This window comes from Ctenocephalides felis, unplaced genomic scaffold (genome assembly GCF_003426905.1).
Source record: "Ctenocephalides felis isolate EL2017-DRISC unplaced genomic scaffold, ASM342690v1 CF-g0.4_SCAFFOLD_01170, whole genome shotgun sequence".
Lineage (NCBI taxonomy): Eukaryota > Metazoa > Arthropoda > Insecta > Siphonaptera > Pulicidae > Ctenocephalides > Ctenocephalides felis.
Genome location: NW_020537324.1, coordinates 5,010,841 through 5,029,789, shown reverse-complemented (window position 1 = coordinate 5,029,789; position 18,949 = coordinate 5,010,841). Strand labels below are relative to the sequence as shown.

The 18,949-nt window shown below is 30.6% G+C and overlaps 3 protein-coding genes across 3 annotated transcripts in view; 2 read left to right on the top strand and 1 right to left on the bottom strand.

The window, feature by feature from the left end:
- Window positions 1–1,199, top strand: LOC113368131 (NADH dehydrogenase [ubiquinone] 1 subunit C2-like). Its single transcript, XM_026609692.1, has 3 exons — window positions 1–127; window positions 367–510; window positions 1,019–1,199. The coding sequence occupies exons 1-3, from the start codon at window positions 100–102 to the stop codon at window positions 1,066–1,068; spliced, it is 222 nt and encodes a 73-aa protein (XP_026465477.1). The 5' UTR covers window positions 1–99; the 3' UTR covers window positions 1,069–1,199.
- Window positions 1,200–1,426: 227 nt separating this feature from the next.
- Window positions 1,427–8,263, bottom strand: LOC113366469. The gene is made up of 9 exons (XM_026608071.1): window positions 8,063–8,263; window positions 4,627–4,712; window positions 3,098–3,209; window positions 2,839–2,966; window positions 2,621–2,763; window positions 2,329–2,548; window positions 2,127–2,265; window positions 1,812–2,058; window positions 1,427–1,730 (listed from the first exon to the last, which is right to left on the bottom strand). The coding sequence occupies exons 1-9, from the start codon at window positions 8,124–8,126 to the stop codon at window positions 1,427–1,429; spliced, it is 1,443 nt and encodes a 480-aa protein (XP_026463856.1). The 5' UTR covers window positions 8,127–8,263.
- Window positions 8,264–16,156: 7,893 nt separating this feature from the next.
- Window positions 16,157–18,949, top strand: part of LOC113366080 (vegetative cell wall protein gp1-like) — a 13,661-nt gene continuing 10,868 nt past the window's right edge. Inside the window, exon 1 of the mRNA XM_026607634.1 lies at window positions 16,157–16,784. Within this exon, the coding sequence (XP_026463419.1) occupies window positions 16,157–16,784 (628 nt within the window). The remainder of the gene's footprint in view (window positions 16,785–18,949) is intronic.

Genomic DNA, 18,949 nt, shown 5'->3' with positions numbered 1-18,949 from the left:
TTAACAAACAATTTCAACCGGGAACCTTCAATAGTTACAAAATGGGCTATACCTGTATCGTTCGCAGGTTTGGCTTTTGTTGGAACTTGTGTGGCTAATATGCTGACTAAAAAACCAATGATGTCAGGTAAATGGAATTGATACATTATTTTTGATATAATATGTAAATATGTAAAATAAAAATCTAAATGTTCATTCATTAGTAGCTTATTTAAAATAAAGATTGCGTTATAAGAGAGGTCGATGTTATAAAAGTCTGATATAAAATAATTTTGGATCTTTATTTGTGTGTGTTTATTTTCTACAGATCTGTAGAATATATATATATATATATATATATATATATATTATTTATTTATTTTTTAGGCATTCAGAAACACATCCTTCTGACAGCTAGTTTTGGTGGATTTGGTTATATCGCAGATAAATATCGTAATGATTATTATGCAGAAAGAGATGCTATGTACCGACATTATATTTCTTTACATCCTGAAGATTTTCCAGAACCAGGTATGAATAAACATAATTCATTGCTTGTATAATGTAGAATTTGTTACAAAGAGATTGTTTTAATCTCGCTACTTTCCATGCATGCTGGTGTATTATATCATATATTATTTTTTAAACATTTTACTGAAACTTGTGTGGCCTTTTTGACTTTATTTTATTATTATTCTCATAATTACAGCACAAAGTAAGTCTTTTTGTCTCTAATTTTTTTTATATACTTTATTTAATACCCATCCATTAGTCCAAGCACGATATATAACATTTTTTATTTTTTGTTTATTTTATTTTATGGTAGTTTTGCACTATAAATATTAGTAAACGAATTGTTTTGAGTTTTGTGTAAAGCATGAGAGTAACAGTGTAAGAAAGTTTAGTGACATTCATTGAAGTTAAAAGAAAATTGTGAGTAGATTTTTCATTTCATTTTTCATATCATACTATCATGAGTTATAATAGTAAATTATGAAAAATAGATATTATTACTATTGTATATGTGTTCATTTTTCAGAGAGGAAAAAGTATGGTGATCTATTTCTACCCTGGACACCTATTCGTTAAGAAAATTGTTCTGCACTTATTAGATACATAATCCAAAATGTAAATATAACACAAATAATTATATTGTACTAATTTATACAATTCATTATGTAGAAACTTATGATGAATAAATAAATGGCTTGATTTAGAGAATAAACATAATTGCTAAATTTTTATTCAAACAACAATACTTGTTCTAAAAAATTTATTTCTGTTTGGTAACGATTTTATCATTACAATTCGCAATGATAATAAACATTCCAACACATTTCTAGCACATGTATTTTTTAATAGAGTGGCATAATGTTAATAATTATGGCAAACATTCATACATGTTGAATTCATAAACAATCTATTAAATATAAATAAAATATTAAAATTATTTTAAATTTTCTGGAACATAATTGTCCACACCCGCAATACCGGTGCCTTCGGCATCGCCTAACCATGGATAGATATTTGGGCATTCTTCACATGTTTGCATGTACCTTGTATCTGTAAAATTAGCATCTGCTGTTTTGAATGGAAGTGCACATTTATTTGGATTACTACATGGTTTTGATGGAATTGTTGGTTTTCGGGTATTGCATTTCCATGCTTCGTAGTTATTGAGTTGATTCAAAGGTTTTGGATCAGTTATCCAGGTTAAAGCTTGTGTCACTGTTACAAACCACACATCGTCTCTGTAATTGTAAAAATAATCATTTCAAATAAATTGTAAAACCATTAACAAATTTTCTTGTTTATGATATAATTTCACTTACAATCCTTGTGCCCAATCGAGGAATTTGTGAAGACCTTCTTCAAGTTCTTTGATCTGGAACCAATTTGTGTGGAATGGCATCATGTAAGGTGCTTTGTTCTGTTCATAATGTCTTGCAAAATCTTCCTGAAGCCATTCGAACACTTCTTCAGCATCACTATTGTGGAGAACGCATTGATCCAAATATGGGCAATGACCACCCTCATAACTTTCAATGAAATGGGCGTTCAAAGGAACTTCCCATACACCTGTAAAGATAAATGATATAATATTTATTATTAATATCAGAATTAAAAAAAATAATTAAATTACTGACCAGGGAAAGTCTTTGATGGACAAGTACCACTTTTGCATTCATGTGAAATTTTATAATCTAAAGTGTAAGGCCACACAGGTACTGCAGATGGTGGTACGCCGATTGAACTATCGTATATATATCCAAAGTCTTCCACAACCTAAAATATAAAAAACACACTGTTTATAAACTGGCAAAAAAGCTATTATTATTTTCCTCGAACCTTGTATTGAGTATTTCTTCCGGGTTTAAGGAAAGGTGCTCTCATACCCACGACTTCTGAAGATGTAACATTTGCAAAGTGTTTCAAAATAGCTCTCATTCCAACCATTTCACCAACCCATTCCTCGTAACCTTTGTCCTGAAGGCCTTGTTGCAATGAAACTGTTTCTGTTGCTATTTCGTGGGATTCAGAGGCCAATGTTTGAATCATATGGTAATTGCTAAAATATTAAAGAAACAAATAATTGAAATGGTGTTCTCTGAAAAATGTTGGCGTGGCAATAATTTGTTACCTGTATTCGTGTGCTATGAAGAATGTTCCTTTTATATCACATCCATTAGGATTTTGTCGTTTTCCATTGAAAACTTTTTGGTAGTGATAAAAGTTGTTCAAATTGACTGCACCGTCGAAAGTCAACATGATAATTTGAGGAATCTAAAAGGACATCACGGAATTATATAAAAAGCCGGTTTTTACATTAAAGTAGTGATTAATAATGGGTTTACTTACTTCTTGTGGATCATAACCTCCAGGAATGCTGGTTCCATCCTTGGAGCAGAAGCAATAAGGCAGTGAGCAATTTGCTGGATTACATTTTACAGCTAGATCAGTCGGAGTTTCAGTCACTGGCGCAGGAGCTACGCTTAAAAAATCGTATCATCAATAATAAATCTACAATCTTCCAGAAAATATGTAGCAACAGAATAATATTTTAGTATAAATTTGGAAGTTAACTTTGAAATTAAAGTATGTTGGGTTAAAATCTTACTAGAAGCCAATGGTCCACATCTTGCTTCTGCCTTAAATGTACAAAATTTGCTAATATCGTCGAAATACAGTCCTGAAGGACATCTGTTCACATAAGGATGACCATCCACACACTGAAAAAAATGGAAAATGGTTTAAAATATTTGTTTATATTATTTATTAGCATTATACAAAAAATATGAGAAACTAGAATATTAGAAACCTATTGAGAAATTGGATATAAACGCAGTGAAGCCCCAGAAGTGATTTAGCTGATAAATAGTACACGAAACCTTTTTAAAATACTGAATTCAAAAATTTTGACTGCATTCTACTTCGCTTCTCCGTACAATAAACGAGAAATTTCTTTTTTATTGATCAACTGATATCGGAATTTTACAGCACTGACTTAATTACAATAATTCATAAGTCGCATGTTACAATTTACATAATCCGAAGAAAGTTTATTGAATACATGTTATTGAAAGTGAAACACATCGTGTCAAGAGGTCAGCCAATTTAATTCGGGATTTTGATCATAATCGTAAAACATCTTGTAATAGAAAGAGCAATCAAAATAACATGTTAGAACTAAATGCTATGTAATAAAAATTTATTGTAAATAAAATAAAAATGTATGCAAAGTAAATTAATCGTTGGGAATAATCCTTAATGGAACTGGTTTATCAACTGTCGTTCGGTGGTAATTAGTTTATTATTCGTTGTTTTTTACAATAAATAATCTACGCCCATGACATAGTTGGTCGTGATTGAAAACAATAAATATATGTGTAAGAATGTGCATCGATGTGAATGACTTGGCGCTACTTGTTGCTCTAACATTCACACGACTTATTTGTAATTTCAAATGCGTTGCACCATATGGAATGCAAGTGGAGGTTCAAGGTATATATATGGTTCTTCTACAACCAAATCAAAAACGCGTCTTAAGCAGGAAACAGATTTTGAGAAATAGAGACCGGTGTAATATGCAGGAAATCGTATCAAGCATAATCGTCTTAACGGGGTTCTAATATATAGTACTTGAACTTCATGTGTTTATTCACAACTCATATTGACTAAATTCGGTGGAAAAATATTGAATTCTTCAGGCATCATTTCGTTAAGGAACTCCCAAGGCCGTTTCATCTTCCTTAGCAACCATTTATTTTTTTGTCGTTACCTCTATATATTCCTCATGTAAATAAAAAACTTGAATATTGAAATTTTTATACTTTAATTATTTTAATATTTGTTTCTAGAACTACTTGGTAGAGAACTATGATGCTATAGCACATATTAGAAAAACCATCAAAGAAGTAGTTACATATTAATAAAATTTTCAAAAATAGCAATAATTACTTTAAACAAGAATTGATTAGACAGAAATTGCTTTAAAAATATACGCCAGAGTCTTGATCCAAAGATATAGCTATAATTTAATGCTATAGCCCATTTTCATAGATATTTTTTCTGGTAAATTTATTTCTGCAAATGCATTATTTTTGGATACACCAATCGGTTTGTATTCTTCATAATTTCATATCGTACCTGATAAAACCTTCTACATGTTTCGGGATCTGCAAAATTTCCGTTACCGGTTTGTTCTGGGCAGGTGAAATTTTTTTCCGCACTATCTGAAAATCAGAAAATATTTTAAATTGATAATCTAATGAAAGAAAATTATTTATACATTGATATTATTTGATTGATACTCAATATCAATAAAAAATTGTAAAATATCAAAATATGTGGGTGCCATTCAGAACAAATAAAGAATTGCAGTATTGTTCAATACAGTAACAATAAATGAAACAGATAATTACTATGCAATTTTAAATAGATTGTTTGTATTTTTAATAATTTGATGGATACCTGTTAAAATCTTTTTGCTTATTATTAGCATGTGTGTTTGTCCATATGCATATGTTTATCCCTATATATCAGAATACACTAAATTGATTATTTATATAAAATTTCCTCTTGTCTAATAAAATATAGAGTTTAATATAATCCATTCATCGGATTTGCGCAGCAACTACTTTGTTCATACATTTTGCCTGAAATAGCAAAACAAACATAACGACTATAAAAAGCAATGTTTTAAACAAATAAGCAAATCGAGACGATCATTATCTTTCGAATAATTCATCGGTAATGCTCTCGCACACACTTTCTTTTCTCTATAATGCCGCGAGTGCTTATTCATTCATCTTCACTTTCTTATTATAATCATCAGCTGGTTTTACTTCTTGTTAACTTTATAAAGTTTTTTCTACAGGAATTTGTTATGCATACAAACACCTAGTTAAACTTTTACATTAAATATCAAGACGGTGAGTTCGATAAAAATTGATTCAGAAAATTTATTAAGTTTTATGAACTTTTGTGTTGAAAATTGTAGAAACAATGATGGCATTTTTGCAAGGTTTTGATTAGTTTTAATATTTTCACAAAATTTTGTGAAAAATTGTCAAGAAAAATGGTACACTTCAAATTTGTATTACAGATGAAAATCATAATATCCATACAGGGTTGAAGGGCTTTTATTGCTCTCTATGAATGATATAAAAGCTTATGAATAACATTTTTCCAAATTTCAGATTTACTTGCACTCAATTTAAAAAATAATGTTTTATCATATTTAATTAAAATGCTTAAAAATGATATCAAACATGTTTCAGATTCTTGAACTTTTATGCTCATATTTTAAAAATGATTTTCCTGAATACAATTTCACTTGAAAGCTTACAAATGTCTTTAAAAATTACTTCCAAGTTTTGGATTTTCTTGCTCAAAATTTATATTAAATTATATTTAAAGAAAAAGCTTACAAAAGATCTATAAACATCTTTTCAAAAAGCGAATTTACTGACTCCAATTTCAAAAATTAATTTTCTAAGGATCAAACTAAATATTCATTTGAAATGTGCTGTTTCTTGTATTTTTTATCTAAATTTTACCCTTTGAATAATTTTTGAAGTAGTCTGAAAGAAAATTCTGAAACTCGGATTGTGGTATAATTCAAAATTCAGAACACTTATCGAAATTGTATTAAAAACTGAATATTCTGTTCTTAGTACTATTCTAATCAAAAGCTCGTAAAATTTTTAATTTACTTGGTGCAAGTTAAAATCAAATTAGGATTAGTTTTGCCATTGGAGCACATAGTAAATTTTAAATACCGTCGTCCACGTGTGACAATGAATAACCAAAAAACAATTAAAATGAATGCCAAAGAAATAAATTTGGCAGTTACATCAAATCATGATATATTTCTAGTGAATGCGTAATTTTCAAATGTGTCGTTATATCAGCATAATGTTTCTATGAATATTCATGCAATATTAAAATTTCAGACTCGATTTCATTATAAATTTCGCCATAATCGGGTTTTCTAAATCGTGTCGTCTATGGGACATTTTTAGTGCATACGAGTTGATACGAGCAAGGACGTCTTGTTCACATTGACATTTCGAATAAATAACGAAGCCAATAAATGCCGCTATGTGTAAATTACTCCAGTAACATCGTAATAGATAGTAACACAAAATTAATACCACTGGACTATGGATGAAAGTACTGCATCCAAAAAATACAAATATGTGGACATTTCTAGTTACAATTTCTAGGACAATGTAATTAAGTAACTATATATACTTGTATGTAAGAATGTTCATGAGTGGTCATTTTCAAAAATAGATGCATATAGTAGTTCATATAATTGAAATTGACATCCATATCAAAGATATTCTTGACCAACAATAAATCTATTTTTATTGGCTGATCTAAAACTGTCTTTATAAATATCTACCATAAATTATTGAATTATTGAAATATATTAGATTTTATTTTTGACACAACTCAGTTTTAATGTGTGTGGTGGCGCATGGCTTCCAAACAAATCAGTCCATTTTCAGAATCAATCATTTCCATTTTACCATGCACTTCGATTTTATTTTTCATGGATCTATTTCATATGGAAAATCGTGATAAAATTTAAATTTTCAAACTTCAACAAGTTTATGACGTCACAATAAATCACTGTAATTCAATCCGCTTACTTACTATGCAACAGATATTACAAACATGTTCTCCCTATTACTGCACCGGTAATTCTTAGAATATATTGTACGTTTTCTTGGAAATTTAAACATCTATTGCAATAAGTCTAGGCAGTGGCGAATTCTAAAGCAGAAGAGAGGTAATAAATATCATTATTTATAAACTTAAACCAAAGTTTAACATTATGGTATGTTTTGGAAGTAGCAAATAATTTATAGTGTCATTACAATAAGGCAACTACCAAATGTACGAAAATCACATAATTAAATATGCAGAACAAAAGCATTTTAGCAATCAAAATGTATGCTTAATTAGTGAGTAAAAATCTAATTTTCTGGCTTGTTTTTAATTCTTGTTTTATCTGGCATCAATCTACTATATTAGGCACAAATAAAACACTTTTGATTTCTTGACGACAATTTACATAGAAATAATAACCTCGTTAGCGGAATCATTCAAACATCACACGATTCCAGAATAGACACACAAACATCATTGATTTTTACAAACTTTTATTTCATAAATGTATCAAATGAGATCAACGTTTACACACAGAACAGACGATTACTTACATACAAATATGTTATTAAATCTAATCATAAGGTAAACCAGGATATTACTTAATTTTTAGTTCTTTAGAGTACGTGCAACCTTATATACTTTATGGATTTCGATAAAACTAGGCATAATGATGGTGTAATACCAACGAGGTGAACTCTTCCTTTGCTAGTCTGGGTCATGATGATAGATTTAGTGCCCACATTGATCCCCATGAAATTAGAGACATAATATGCACACTTCAATAAATTTATTGTTTGTAAGCCTCTTATATTTCAACAGTGTCAGCTTGGGCACTAAATCTATCATCTTCGTTAGTATTACACCATATAGTCCTCATGGATTAATTACTACTACTACTTACCCATGCAAGGTACCAATGCTGCAATCAGCATTACACCTAACATGACTTCCTTAATCACTGTCATGTTGTTTATGCACCTGACTAAAATTACTAAAAAAAATAATTTACCGCCGCGATTCAATTATCGCGCGTATTTTAAATTAATCGCGATCGTCGATTTAAATCTTTGTTCGCGATCTTCGACGGCGGAATTTAGTGTCCACGCGGACACTGCTGTTACGAGAGACTGTTGGTGTTTTGCGCGTTCGAAAGTGCCCAACTTGTTTTCTGTTGCCGAAGAAGTAGGAAGAATGGAATGACTAAATGATGGACCCAGGGACGCAGCGGATTTTATACTTTTTAGCAATTTACATTGGTTCATTGATTATATATACACGAAATTTATAAAAATCACCGGACTGGATATAAAATTGATTTTTATTCGTAACATCACTAATTAAAGGTAAATATCGATTTGATGAATCTCTTGCAGAAATAAAATAAGGAAAAATGAATAATGGACCCAAGGACGCAGCGGACTTTTTAGGAATTTACATTGGTTTATTGATTGTATACACTGTCAATTGTACAAAAAGACAAAATATTATTTATATTATTATTATGGTAAATTTGTAAAAACTTCCGCATTGGATATATAATTGAGAAAGACAAACATTACTAATTATACAAAGAATATCAATTCGTTGACTCCATGGATAAATACTATAAAATTAGTATTATGGTGCGAAATAAATGATGAATGATTACCAGACTTAATAACGCGTATAGTAATTACTTGTTTATATTAAATATATGCTCATTTGATTAATTTATTATTTGAGATTAAAATTTCCAATCCTCCATATTTAACTTTCACAATTAAATTCAACATATTGTGATTCGGAAATTATTTAAAAAAAAATATTTTTTTTATTTATTTATCATAGCAAACTATACAAAGTACATTCAGCTAAATTTTATTAGAGATATATTATTTGACTGCGTGAGAAGGATCGCTATCCAGCGATAGCACCTTCTTAGATGTTATGTGATACTTTGTAGTAAATCATTGCAGATTCTTTTTTTGAGATGCTTTGGTGGTAAAGGCTTGAGCAGATCTAACGCGAATTCATTTGGACGACGGCTTAGACGAGCTTTGTATCTGGAGCAGTAAAGACTAATTTCTTCTTCTATAGTTCGAATTCTGAGATCTTGATGCATCAACCAATTGGGAACGTATTTTGGAACGTTCACGATTTCTTTCAAAATTATATTTTGGAACCTTTGTCGAATAGTTATGTTTGATTTACTGGCCGCACCCCATAGTTGTAGGCCGTAGGACCACATTGGTTTAATAATTGTCTTGTATATTAGGAGTTTTCTATTTGCCTAGTTTATTTTCTATTTTATTTTAAAAAATCGCGTTAAAATTTTCATCAAAGGTCGATGGAGAATCGGATTTTTTGTTTTGGTCGGAAAATCCATATTTGCTAATTTCATGTTTTTGGCGAAATTCAATATTAACTCTCAATAAATTAGTTTTACTCGTTTTTTTAATTAACAGATAAATGCAATTTTTTTGTCGACGTTTTTGCCAAAAATCCTGAACCAACTCCCCTGGTATTCGGCTACGTGATTTTGATGAAACTTGGTATGATGATAGAATACATGGTCTTCTATGAGCATACACTAAAATATTATACTAAAATAATGTAGACCTACAAAATGTGTTTCAATTATGAAAAAGTCATCAAAAGTTGTAATAATGGGCTAACTAAAATAAAATTATATAATTTCATGTACTTAGTGTATATCTCGATATATGTGGGAATGTTCAAATGCAAGATTGCTGAAAATTTATTTATAAATTAAGTCAATAATAAATAATCTTATTACTATTATTACTATGACTTTTATTATCGGCTACATCACTGATTAACTATATTATATATAGTTTTGATTGGTGTATGGGTGTTCCATACGAAACGATTCGTTTTCTCGAAAGAGAAATGTTGTTCGAGGCGCGCTTATGCACCGCACCGCCGCCGTTGGTATATTCAAGAATCTATGTTGTACCTGTATATGCATATTTTGTTTTGTAATCAACTGTATGTATTCGCAAAGTTCATACACGGCACATGCGTACTGAACTCACTGAACTGCTCAATCATCTATAATAAAAAATAATAAAACAATTGAATGTAATAAAACAATTTTATAATCTGACATTGTATAATAAATTTGATTTGAATACATTTGCCAAACTGATTATGTGGTTGATCGAGTTTAGAAAAGGTAATTGGACGATTAATGTCAAAAACTTCATTATTAATTTAGGTAAATTTGGTTTTATTCATAAACAAAAATATTATTCTGCGATTCAAGAAAATGAATTTTACATGAAGAGCTCTAAGAATGTATTGCGAACTCGAAGAACTCGACTCGCCTACTCTTTGGTTTCTTCATAGCCATTATTGTAATATGCTTGCATTCATTAGGCATATTTATTGTAAATTCAATAAAACCCTGTTAAGACGATTTTTCAGGCTTTCAGGCAAAGGTGCCTTAAGACGATCTGTATTATGCATGATACAGATATTTTTAAATAAAGTGGCGTATTATGCGGAAAAAATATAGAGCATAATCATCTTAACGGGGTTCTACTGTACAAATGTATAATAATTAATGGTTTTAATATTCATTTATTATACCAGTTTATGGATATAATTATGTCAAGTTTATAGTCAAAGTATGGTCAAAAATCTTATAAAAATTAATAATTTTTAAGATCGTTTTTAAAACAGTTTAATTTATATAATTAATATAGCATATTTTTTAATTTCAATATTTGTGATTTACTGTAAATTTTATAACAAGTAACTAAACAATTATATTCTAAATATTTATAATAACTAATTACTTGTCCATATTCTTGACTCAAAAATCAGCTTGCTACAAAAGTTATTCTCTAATACAATTAAAAAGTTATTAAGAAAAATATTGAATACGGTTTTAAATGATTAACTTCCTGCAGAAAAAGAATGTTTCCACCAGAAAATTTGCTAATTTTATGATTTCTCCACGTTTTAGGTCTATCTGAACCAAAATTTGACACCAAAATTGGAAGTGTGTATGAGACACAATTTGAGTTTGAGATTTTAGGTTGCACCGATTTCAGAACTTTTAAATCTTTTTGATGAAACTCCTTAAAGTCTCAGTTTAATAGTTGTTTTAAGTCTAAGAAAAGTTGTTTTAAGTTGGCTTTTGCCAACAACAAAGTTTAGTTTTGCTTAAGCGGTATTTTAATTGTAATTTTCTTAAGGACAGTTTCTGCAACTTTTCAGTGAAAAATGCCTTTTACGCCTAGTTTCAAATTATTCATATTTCCATTAATTAATATATATTTCCAACTTTGCAGATGAAAATATGGTGTGAAAATTATCGATCAACATGGAGATGCAGTAAAAACAATGAAAGGAGCGCATTGAGATGAAGGTAAGAATAATTATTGTAGTATTATTTGATTTAAAGTTTTAGTTGATGTTACCTTGCACTAATTAATACAAAACATGAAGAAAGCATTACTACTGTCTCCCATGCGTTCTAAAAATACTACCATTCAAAAATATTAGTCGAAGCTCATTCTTGAACTTGACAACTAGAAATTTCTTTTAGAAATGAGAAAAAAAGTTTGTATTTGATTTATGTGGACGTTAATGAGTCCGTGTTCCGTTCATCTGCGTGCAATGTTCCTATATCGGTGGTACATTTCATCCTGTGGCAATGCCAAAATCTAAAATTATCCCGTCGCTGCCTGAGACGAAAAATCTTGAACGAAAATCATCCGTGCTGGATTTCAGTTGAACGCCGGCTCCTCGCTGGGAAACTAAGTGTGTTTTCATGTGGAAGACGTGTGTGAATCGGACACGATAATATTGGAAATATTTGCCAAAAATTGCCAATAGGCCGATTATTTTTAGTTTGAGGTGAGGTGGCTAACTACGCAACTGAATGCATTTTTAAAATCTATTACCCATTGTTAAAAACACTGCTCTGTTATCGATTCAATCATGTTCTTCTAATCAATTACAATTAAGCTCCTTCATTTAAATTAGTATGAGCAATCGGAGAGGTGTGCGAAAGAGCAGAGTCGCGAATTAGGTCGACGATCTTTATGTGTGGTCGCTGTTTTATGTAACGAAAATTTTGTACCAAAATATATTTAAGTATAAAACACGCAAAACTTGGGAATTATATTTAGATGAGCATTATACGGTGAATTGTGCGTGTACGATTATTGTGTATGTGTTTGAGTGCAAAATTGAAAAAGTGTAACCAAGTGACGAGGAGGTATCAAATGGAATGGATAGTTTTTGTTTGGTTATCCTTAAATGCATGTTTTCATATTATGAATACAAAATTTTGATATTGATTTATGATATATAATGAGTGATTAGTACAATTTGATTCAAATATTATTTACTGCAGTTGCACAAATTTAGGATGTCTAAGACATTTTCTTTTTAAGTACCTCCAATGCTTTATCTTTCAGACATCTTCGACAGTTTGTCAAATATTGTATTACCAATGATGCTTATAAATCACATTTGTTATACATGAGGACTTGACGCTAAAATCTGTTTTTTCATAAGAAATTTTAAGTCTTGTTTTCCGCATTTTCTGGATATTGTTTGTGGTTTCTTATTTCTCTATTGTTCATCTGTCATCTATCATGACCATATTTTATAAAAAATAATTTTACTAATAATGTTCAAAAAACTAATTAGATTTCTATTGTACATCAGAGCGTGTCGTTAAAATTTTCTTTCATCAGCATTTTCTGGAAAATTTGTGATGCTATTGTTTGTCTGTTCCATATTATTTCAACTTGTAGTTGATAGTGTTCTATTGTTTGATTTAATCATATTTGAATAATAATAAGACGACGAACTCTGTTAATGATCTACCGACTTTGAAGTTTACATTGCTTAAATTATAGAAACACATTGCATTGATTTTGTTTTCATTGCATTTTACCAAATAGAGACAACTTGGAAAATTATTTCTTCTATATCGAGATCTTTCGAGTAAGTTGTTTCTACCATAAGCTTATTTTTAAATTTGCTCCAAAATTGGCTGATTTACTTTCACAAATCATACTCAGTCCCGTTGCATTAATCTTAATTATATATTCAACTCCCACAATACTCTTGTATAAATATATATAGAATTCAAATTTTCTAAAATTTCTGAGTACTCTGTCTAAACATGAGATTTGTAATAACAACAAGAGTGAAGTATGCAAAATTCATTAAAAATTAATTAGATGCATTCATGATCATCTTCTTGAATCATCAGGGAGTGCAGACTTCTAGTACTCCTAATAAGCAGATCCAACTTGGTTTAATGAAATAGAAACGCGGTTTAATTATAACAAATAGCTATTGTTTTTTTTAATGGTATTTTTTTATTTATTTCTGCATTAATTTGTAAACTAATCTTAACAGTTTATCTATTCTGCAAGATTGTAAAACAACTGCAAATATTATGCAAAATGGCACAAGCATGTTGACAATTTAATGTCTTAATTTTACACCTCGCCACGCATGTGAATTACATTATCTATTCTTGAAATCGCATTAGCAAGATGTTTCGCAATATTTAACCCAGCTAATGATTTTCTAGAATCTAAAATAATCGATTTCCATTTCGCAGAGGTCAATAAATATATTCTCACGCCTACATAATTCGGTTCGCCAGTCATAATGATTCTTGATAGATACTTTTGCTATAAATAAATATTTAGAGTAGTCTTAAAAATAACATATACTTGCGTTCATCGGCTTAAAATTCACTGTGATACAATTCGTAGCGTATATTTCAAAGTGTAAGATGACATCTATCTTGATTTATAATCCGCGATTTCCACACCAGTTCGGACATCTACTCTGCCCTCATTTCTGATGTAAAGGACGCACGAAAATATCAGATGGTGGTGCGTGTTTGTTACTTAAAAATATTTACTTTGCTTACTTTGATACGAAAATGTTTCGGAAGCTAAATCAAGTTTATGTGGCAATTTCTGTTTATATAAAACACTTTTGCTCTTGTAAATGTTAGTTTATGCTTCTACAGGTAAACCGCATTATCGCTGTGTATTTATTTACTGACTAATTTTGAATCTTCAAAGCTATTATAGGTTTTAGTTAATTTTTGATGGAACAATTATACAGGATATCATATATTGAATAATTAATGTATTTAATTAATGTATTAGTATTTAAATTAATTTTATTTTTAAAAAACGTTTGTTTGCTGATGTGTCTTTGTGTAGTTCGTACCTGAGTCCCGTTCGCCACGTCATAGATTTTTTTGCTATAAAATGTATTGATTGCCTTTTGTTTTAGATTGGTCGTAAAACGATATTTTTGTTCAGGCAACATTACATAAACTTCACAAACTACAATTACACTCTTGAAACACAAAATGTTATATTAACTTCTTATTCTAATTGGAAATTTACTAATCTATTTGGCAAGGATTCAAGAAATCATAATTATTAATTATTAAAATCGTAAAAATTTAAACAGTTGTTTAGAAAACATGTAAAGAAATATATATTCAATAAACATATATTAAGCATTTTTAAAAGTTACAAATTACCTAAGGTGACCGAAAGCATAACATGAGTTGTGTCTATGAATTTTCTTGAATAGTTCAAACATATAATTTTTGTAAAAAATATTTTACTACTATTCAAAATCTCTATTCTAATTTATTACTTGTAATCAGTCACCAATTACACATTTCATTTAACTCAAACTTATTTATGCGTTGTTTATGTAAGTTACCGCTTGCCATATGTATCTTGAGCTATAAGTAAAACATTAATTAATTTTATTGCATAATATTGTCAGGAACTGCATAGACCTTTTAGTTTTAATTAAATTAGATTATCGATTGTATATTTTAGACTTATTATTAGAATGCAGTGTGTGATTCAGTTTCCGATTTAGACGTGATTAAACTATGCAACACGTGCCAATACAAACAAGGTTACGAATTAGTTATTTAACTTTTCACTTTCTGTCGGTTATGCAATTTTATGGGATTTTAACACATCCTAAATAAAATTAAATTATAATAAAAAAAATATTAGATATTAAATTTGTCTCGCGATTTAGTCACTGTCTGAGAAAAACAGGATGATGAGTAAAGATGAGCAAATAAAAAAATATTAAAAGTATCTTTAAATGTGTCAGTATTTTATAGTGGTCTTTTATGATAACTTTTAATTCAATATATTATATATGCATTTAGAATTGCTGCTTTTTATTATTATTATTATTTTCACTATTATTATTACCATTATTATTATCTACTTTCAAAAGAACTTTTCTAATTCCCCTTAATAATGTCAAATCATCCAAAATAACCTTGCGTCAATGGTTACCGAAGACGGCCGTCCGCATCATTCATCAGACGGATTATGAGTGCTCATCCAATTTTAAATCTAATAATAATTCGACATATCAGTACGGCGAAGACAAACTCTTATGGAACATTATTGATACGTGCGTCCGAAGGATCTCTGCACGGTCGTGCTGAAAATAGACGGCTGCAACATCCGTCAAACGACTTTGTCTCGATGTAAACTGTTTGGAAAACACGCCGTGTTCGGCCTGCATGTTTACAGGAATCGTTACAATCGGCTGATGATGAATACCAATCTGTCACGAAACGCATCGCTAACGATTAATCTTAAACCGTCTTGCCGCAGTGATAAAATTTGTTTCCATTTCAACTATTACAAATAGTAATAGCCGCTTGTGTTAATTTGATTGCGACATTTATGTAGTTTATGATGTCAGATTAACGAGTACATTTTACAGGTTTTAGTACAAAGTCACGCTCAAATAGACTGTTGTATATTATTTGAAACAGGTGACTCTTGCTCTAGTTTTCAACTGTTGATTGTACATGCAATAGGAATATAAAATTCTAAACTAACATTTTTTTAAATTTACCTTTACTTTGTTCTATCTGTTTATTATTTTTTACAGATGCGCAAGTGAAGAATTAAAAGTGCTGACCTAGCGCGAAAATTTTGCCGGTATGTCCGGTCCACCACCACACAATCCGCACGGGTATCCGCCAGGCGGTGGTATGCCTCCTCCACCGCGCGGTTGGCGAGGAGCACCACCGTCGCCTGTGTTTTTTCGTCCTCCGTCGCCATGGACGTCCGCACATTCACCACCTGTTGTGAGTCCAGTTCCGTTTCGTCCACAATCACCACTTTTCGGTAATCCAGCCTCTCGTGGTGTCCGCGGTGGTTTCGTTCCGTATCGTCCTGGTACGCCGCCTTTACCAGGTTACGCGCTTCCAGTGACGCCGCCGCCGGGGTATTACAGACCGTTGTCGCCGGTTACGTTCGCCGGTCCGCCGCCGCCACATAGACCCATACCGGAATATGGGTCTCCGATTCCGCATCCTGGTCATCAGTCTCCAGCTGAGTACATGTACAGACCCGGCCCGGGCCCGGAGTTTATGTACAGCCCTGGACCGCAACCCCAGTACGTTGGAGTTCCATTAGAGCCGCCACCACCTAGACCAACTCGGTACGTCATTTATGATGACGAGGATGATGATGGGCCGTCCACGGCTGACATCATTGCCAGTCAATCGCAGGATTACGTGGACGAAAAACTTGCAGAATATCAGGCTACAATATTGCAATTACAAGGTTAGTTTTATATTTAATATTCTATTTTACTATTTGTGTGTATATACTCAAAGAATTCAAATAATCAAAATGACAACATGTTGGAATCTGAATTGGCTCTGAGTATGGCCTACATATTGAAGAGCTGTACAATAATAAACTTGGAAGAGTAATTTTCTGATTTATATTAATGAGTATTCTAATTTGATCAAAATTACATGTCACATAAGATTTTGTTACACTACCGTTATTTGGCTACATAGGAATTTCTATTTTGTAAGTAAATGTATTAACTTACATAACCTGGAGACACGCCCAGTATATGCGAATATGCGTGTTCTTCTATAAATTTGAATGTGCCAAATACACAAAATATTTTATTAGATTGCGCTGAAAATTTCTTGACGTGCATATTTTATCGTAAAGCATCACTTTTATTTTTGTGAATAATAAAATGATTTGTAGTCATAATATATTTTGAGCTTATATTTATGAGCAAGCGTAATAATTATAAATATTTTTTATGTAGTAAATTCTCTCTGACTACAAATCAGTTTACTTTGAATTACAAGTGGAATGTTATTACAGTAGATGACCATAATTGAATGGACCTTAAACTTTTAACAGGAATTTATATATTAATATATTTTACTCATTGAATTTTTTGTGATCTGTTTGTCATCTGTTGTGATTTTACATTACCATCAACTCAAAACTATTTATGCCTTCTATCTGGCGCCATTCATTTATCCAGTTGACTAATGTTTCAAGTACAATTTTATCAAAAGCTCTTAATGAAATATTACTTCTAATAATAGTATAAAGATTCATTTGATCTTGAACTTTTCTAAAATGATTTTTTTGTACAATTTAATTTAAAAATGCACTGGTTTACGTTTTTCTTACTTCAACTTACAATTAGTTGATACTTTTTGTTACGGTAAAAGGTAATGCTTTCGGTATTTCTTCGTATTATTTTAAATTTCCATATATTTTGCGTAGAAACAGTATTTCATCATCATTTTTTGAAGAACTCAGACGATTTGAAAAAATATATCAAACTAACACTAATCACTTTGTTTTCTCTCAAAGCATAGCTGTGTATCAGAATAACGAAATTACTTCTGTTGGCAGTTTTTTGGCTTACCTTCTGCTTTATTACTTTACTGTTAAAAGCTTTTTAAACATCTAAAATCACAATCTTGGCTTTGCAAATATATTCCGTACTTCAGATGTATTCCGTATTTAGGCCACTTTTATTTAAAAAAAAAAATCATATAGTCTTTATCATTCCTGAATTTTTTTAATGAGCTTCAAGCCATTAAGGTACATAAATTGATTTGATTCGTATTTTGATGATTTAACACATTTACCACAAACTTATAATGATTTGTTATGCCAAATATGTGCATTTCTATATCATTTTCACTTTTATTTTGTGATGGCCAACTTAGTTCTCCATATAGGGCCTGCCTCGAACCGCGACCTGCGCTCAACCTTCACGTTTGAAATGTATTCTTACCTGCACCCACGCTTGTTTAATTTTCACAGTTTACAATCCTATTTTATTATTTCAAGAAACATATAAGTTAATATAAAAACACGAGCTTTGATGCTCCTCTGGCTGTGTTCCAATTTCTTTGGAAATTTGAGTCTTTTTTTTAGACAGTCCGATTTGTTCAAGAAAATAAAATAAAATATTTTGCGAAAGCTTTTTGCATGATGCATTCAATATGGAGCAATTATATAATAAGGAATCATTTTTGGGTATTTTAGGCATAGGGTTACATTCTACCAAAATAAATATTTTCTGCAACTTCTAGGTGATTTTTTATTATAAGAATGGTTTTATCTTATCTAACTACCCAACTTACCCGAGAATTGCGTTAAAAACTATTACATATGTCTCCATTAAGTAATTTTTTGTGAAAATTAGATCTGTCTCACGGTCATCAGGCCCTATCGAACAAATTACAACTTGTCCTGAAACCTGACATCCTTTTCGTCTTTAATAAATCTACAATCCGTTGATGCTGTGACAGGCTACGGCCAACAACGAAATGATCTCATTCAAGTTAAATTTAGATAATTTACTTGTAGATTCAGGCTAAACGACTTTTAATATTAGAACAGACTAGAAACAGATTAGAAAAAATACAAATTGATAAACTAAGTTATATTTCGTG

Coding starts and splice junctions, on each gene's coding strand:
- LOC113368131 (XM_026609692.1), top strand. CDS start 100: ATGCTGACTAAAAAACCAATGATGTCAG. Junction 128..366: donor TAAAAAACCAATGATGTCAG/GTAAATGGAATT, acceptor TTTATTTTTTAG/GCATTCAGAAACACATCCTT. Junction 511..1,018: donor TGAAGATTTTCCAGAACCAG/GTATGAATAAAC, acceptor TTCATTTTTCAG/AGAGGAAAAAGTATGGTGAT.
- LOC113366469 (XM_026608071.1), bottom strand. CDS start 8,126: ATGACAGTGATTAAGGAAGTCATGTTAGGTGTAATGCTGATTGCAGCA. Junction 2,967..3,097: donor ATGTGGACCATTGGCTTCTA/GTAAGATTTTAA, acceptor TTTTAAGCGTAG/CTCCTGCGCCAGTGACTGAA. Junction 2,549..2,620: donor TTCATAGCACACGAATACAG/GTAACAAATTAT, acceptor TTAATATTTTAG/CAATTACCATATGATTCAAA.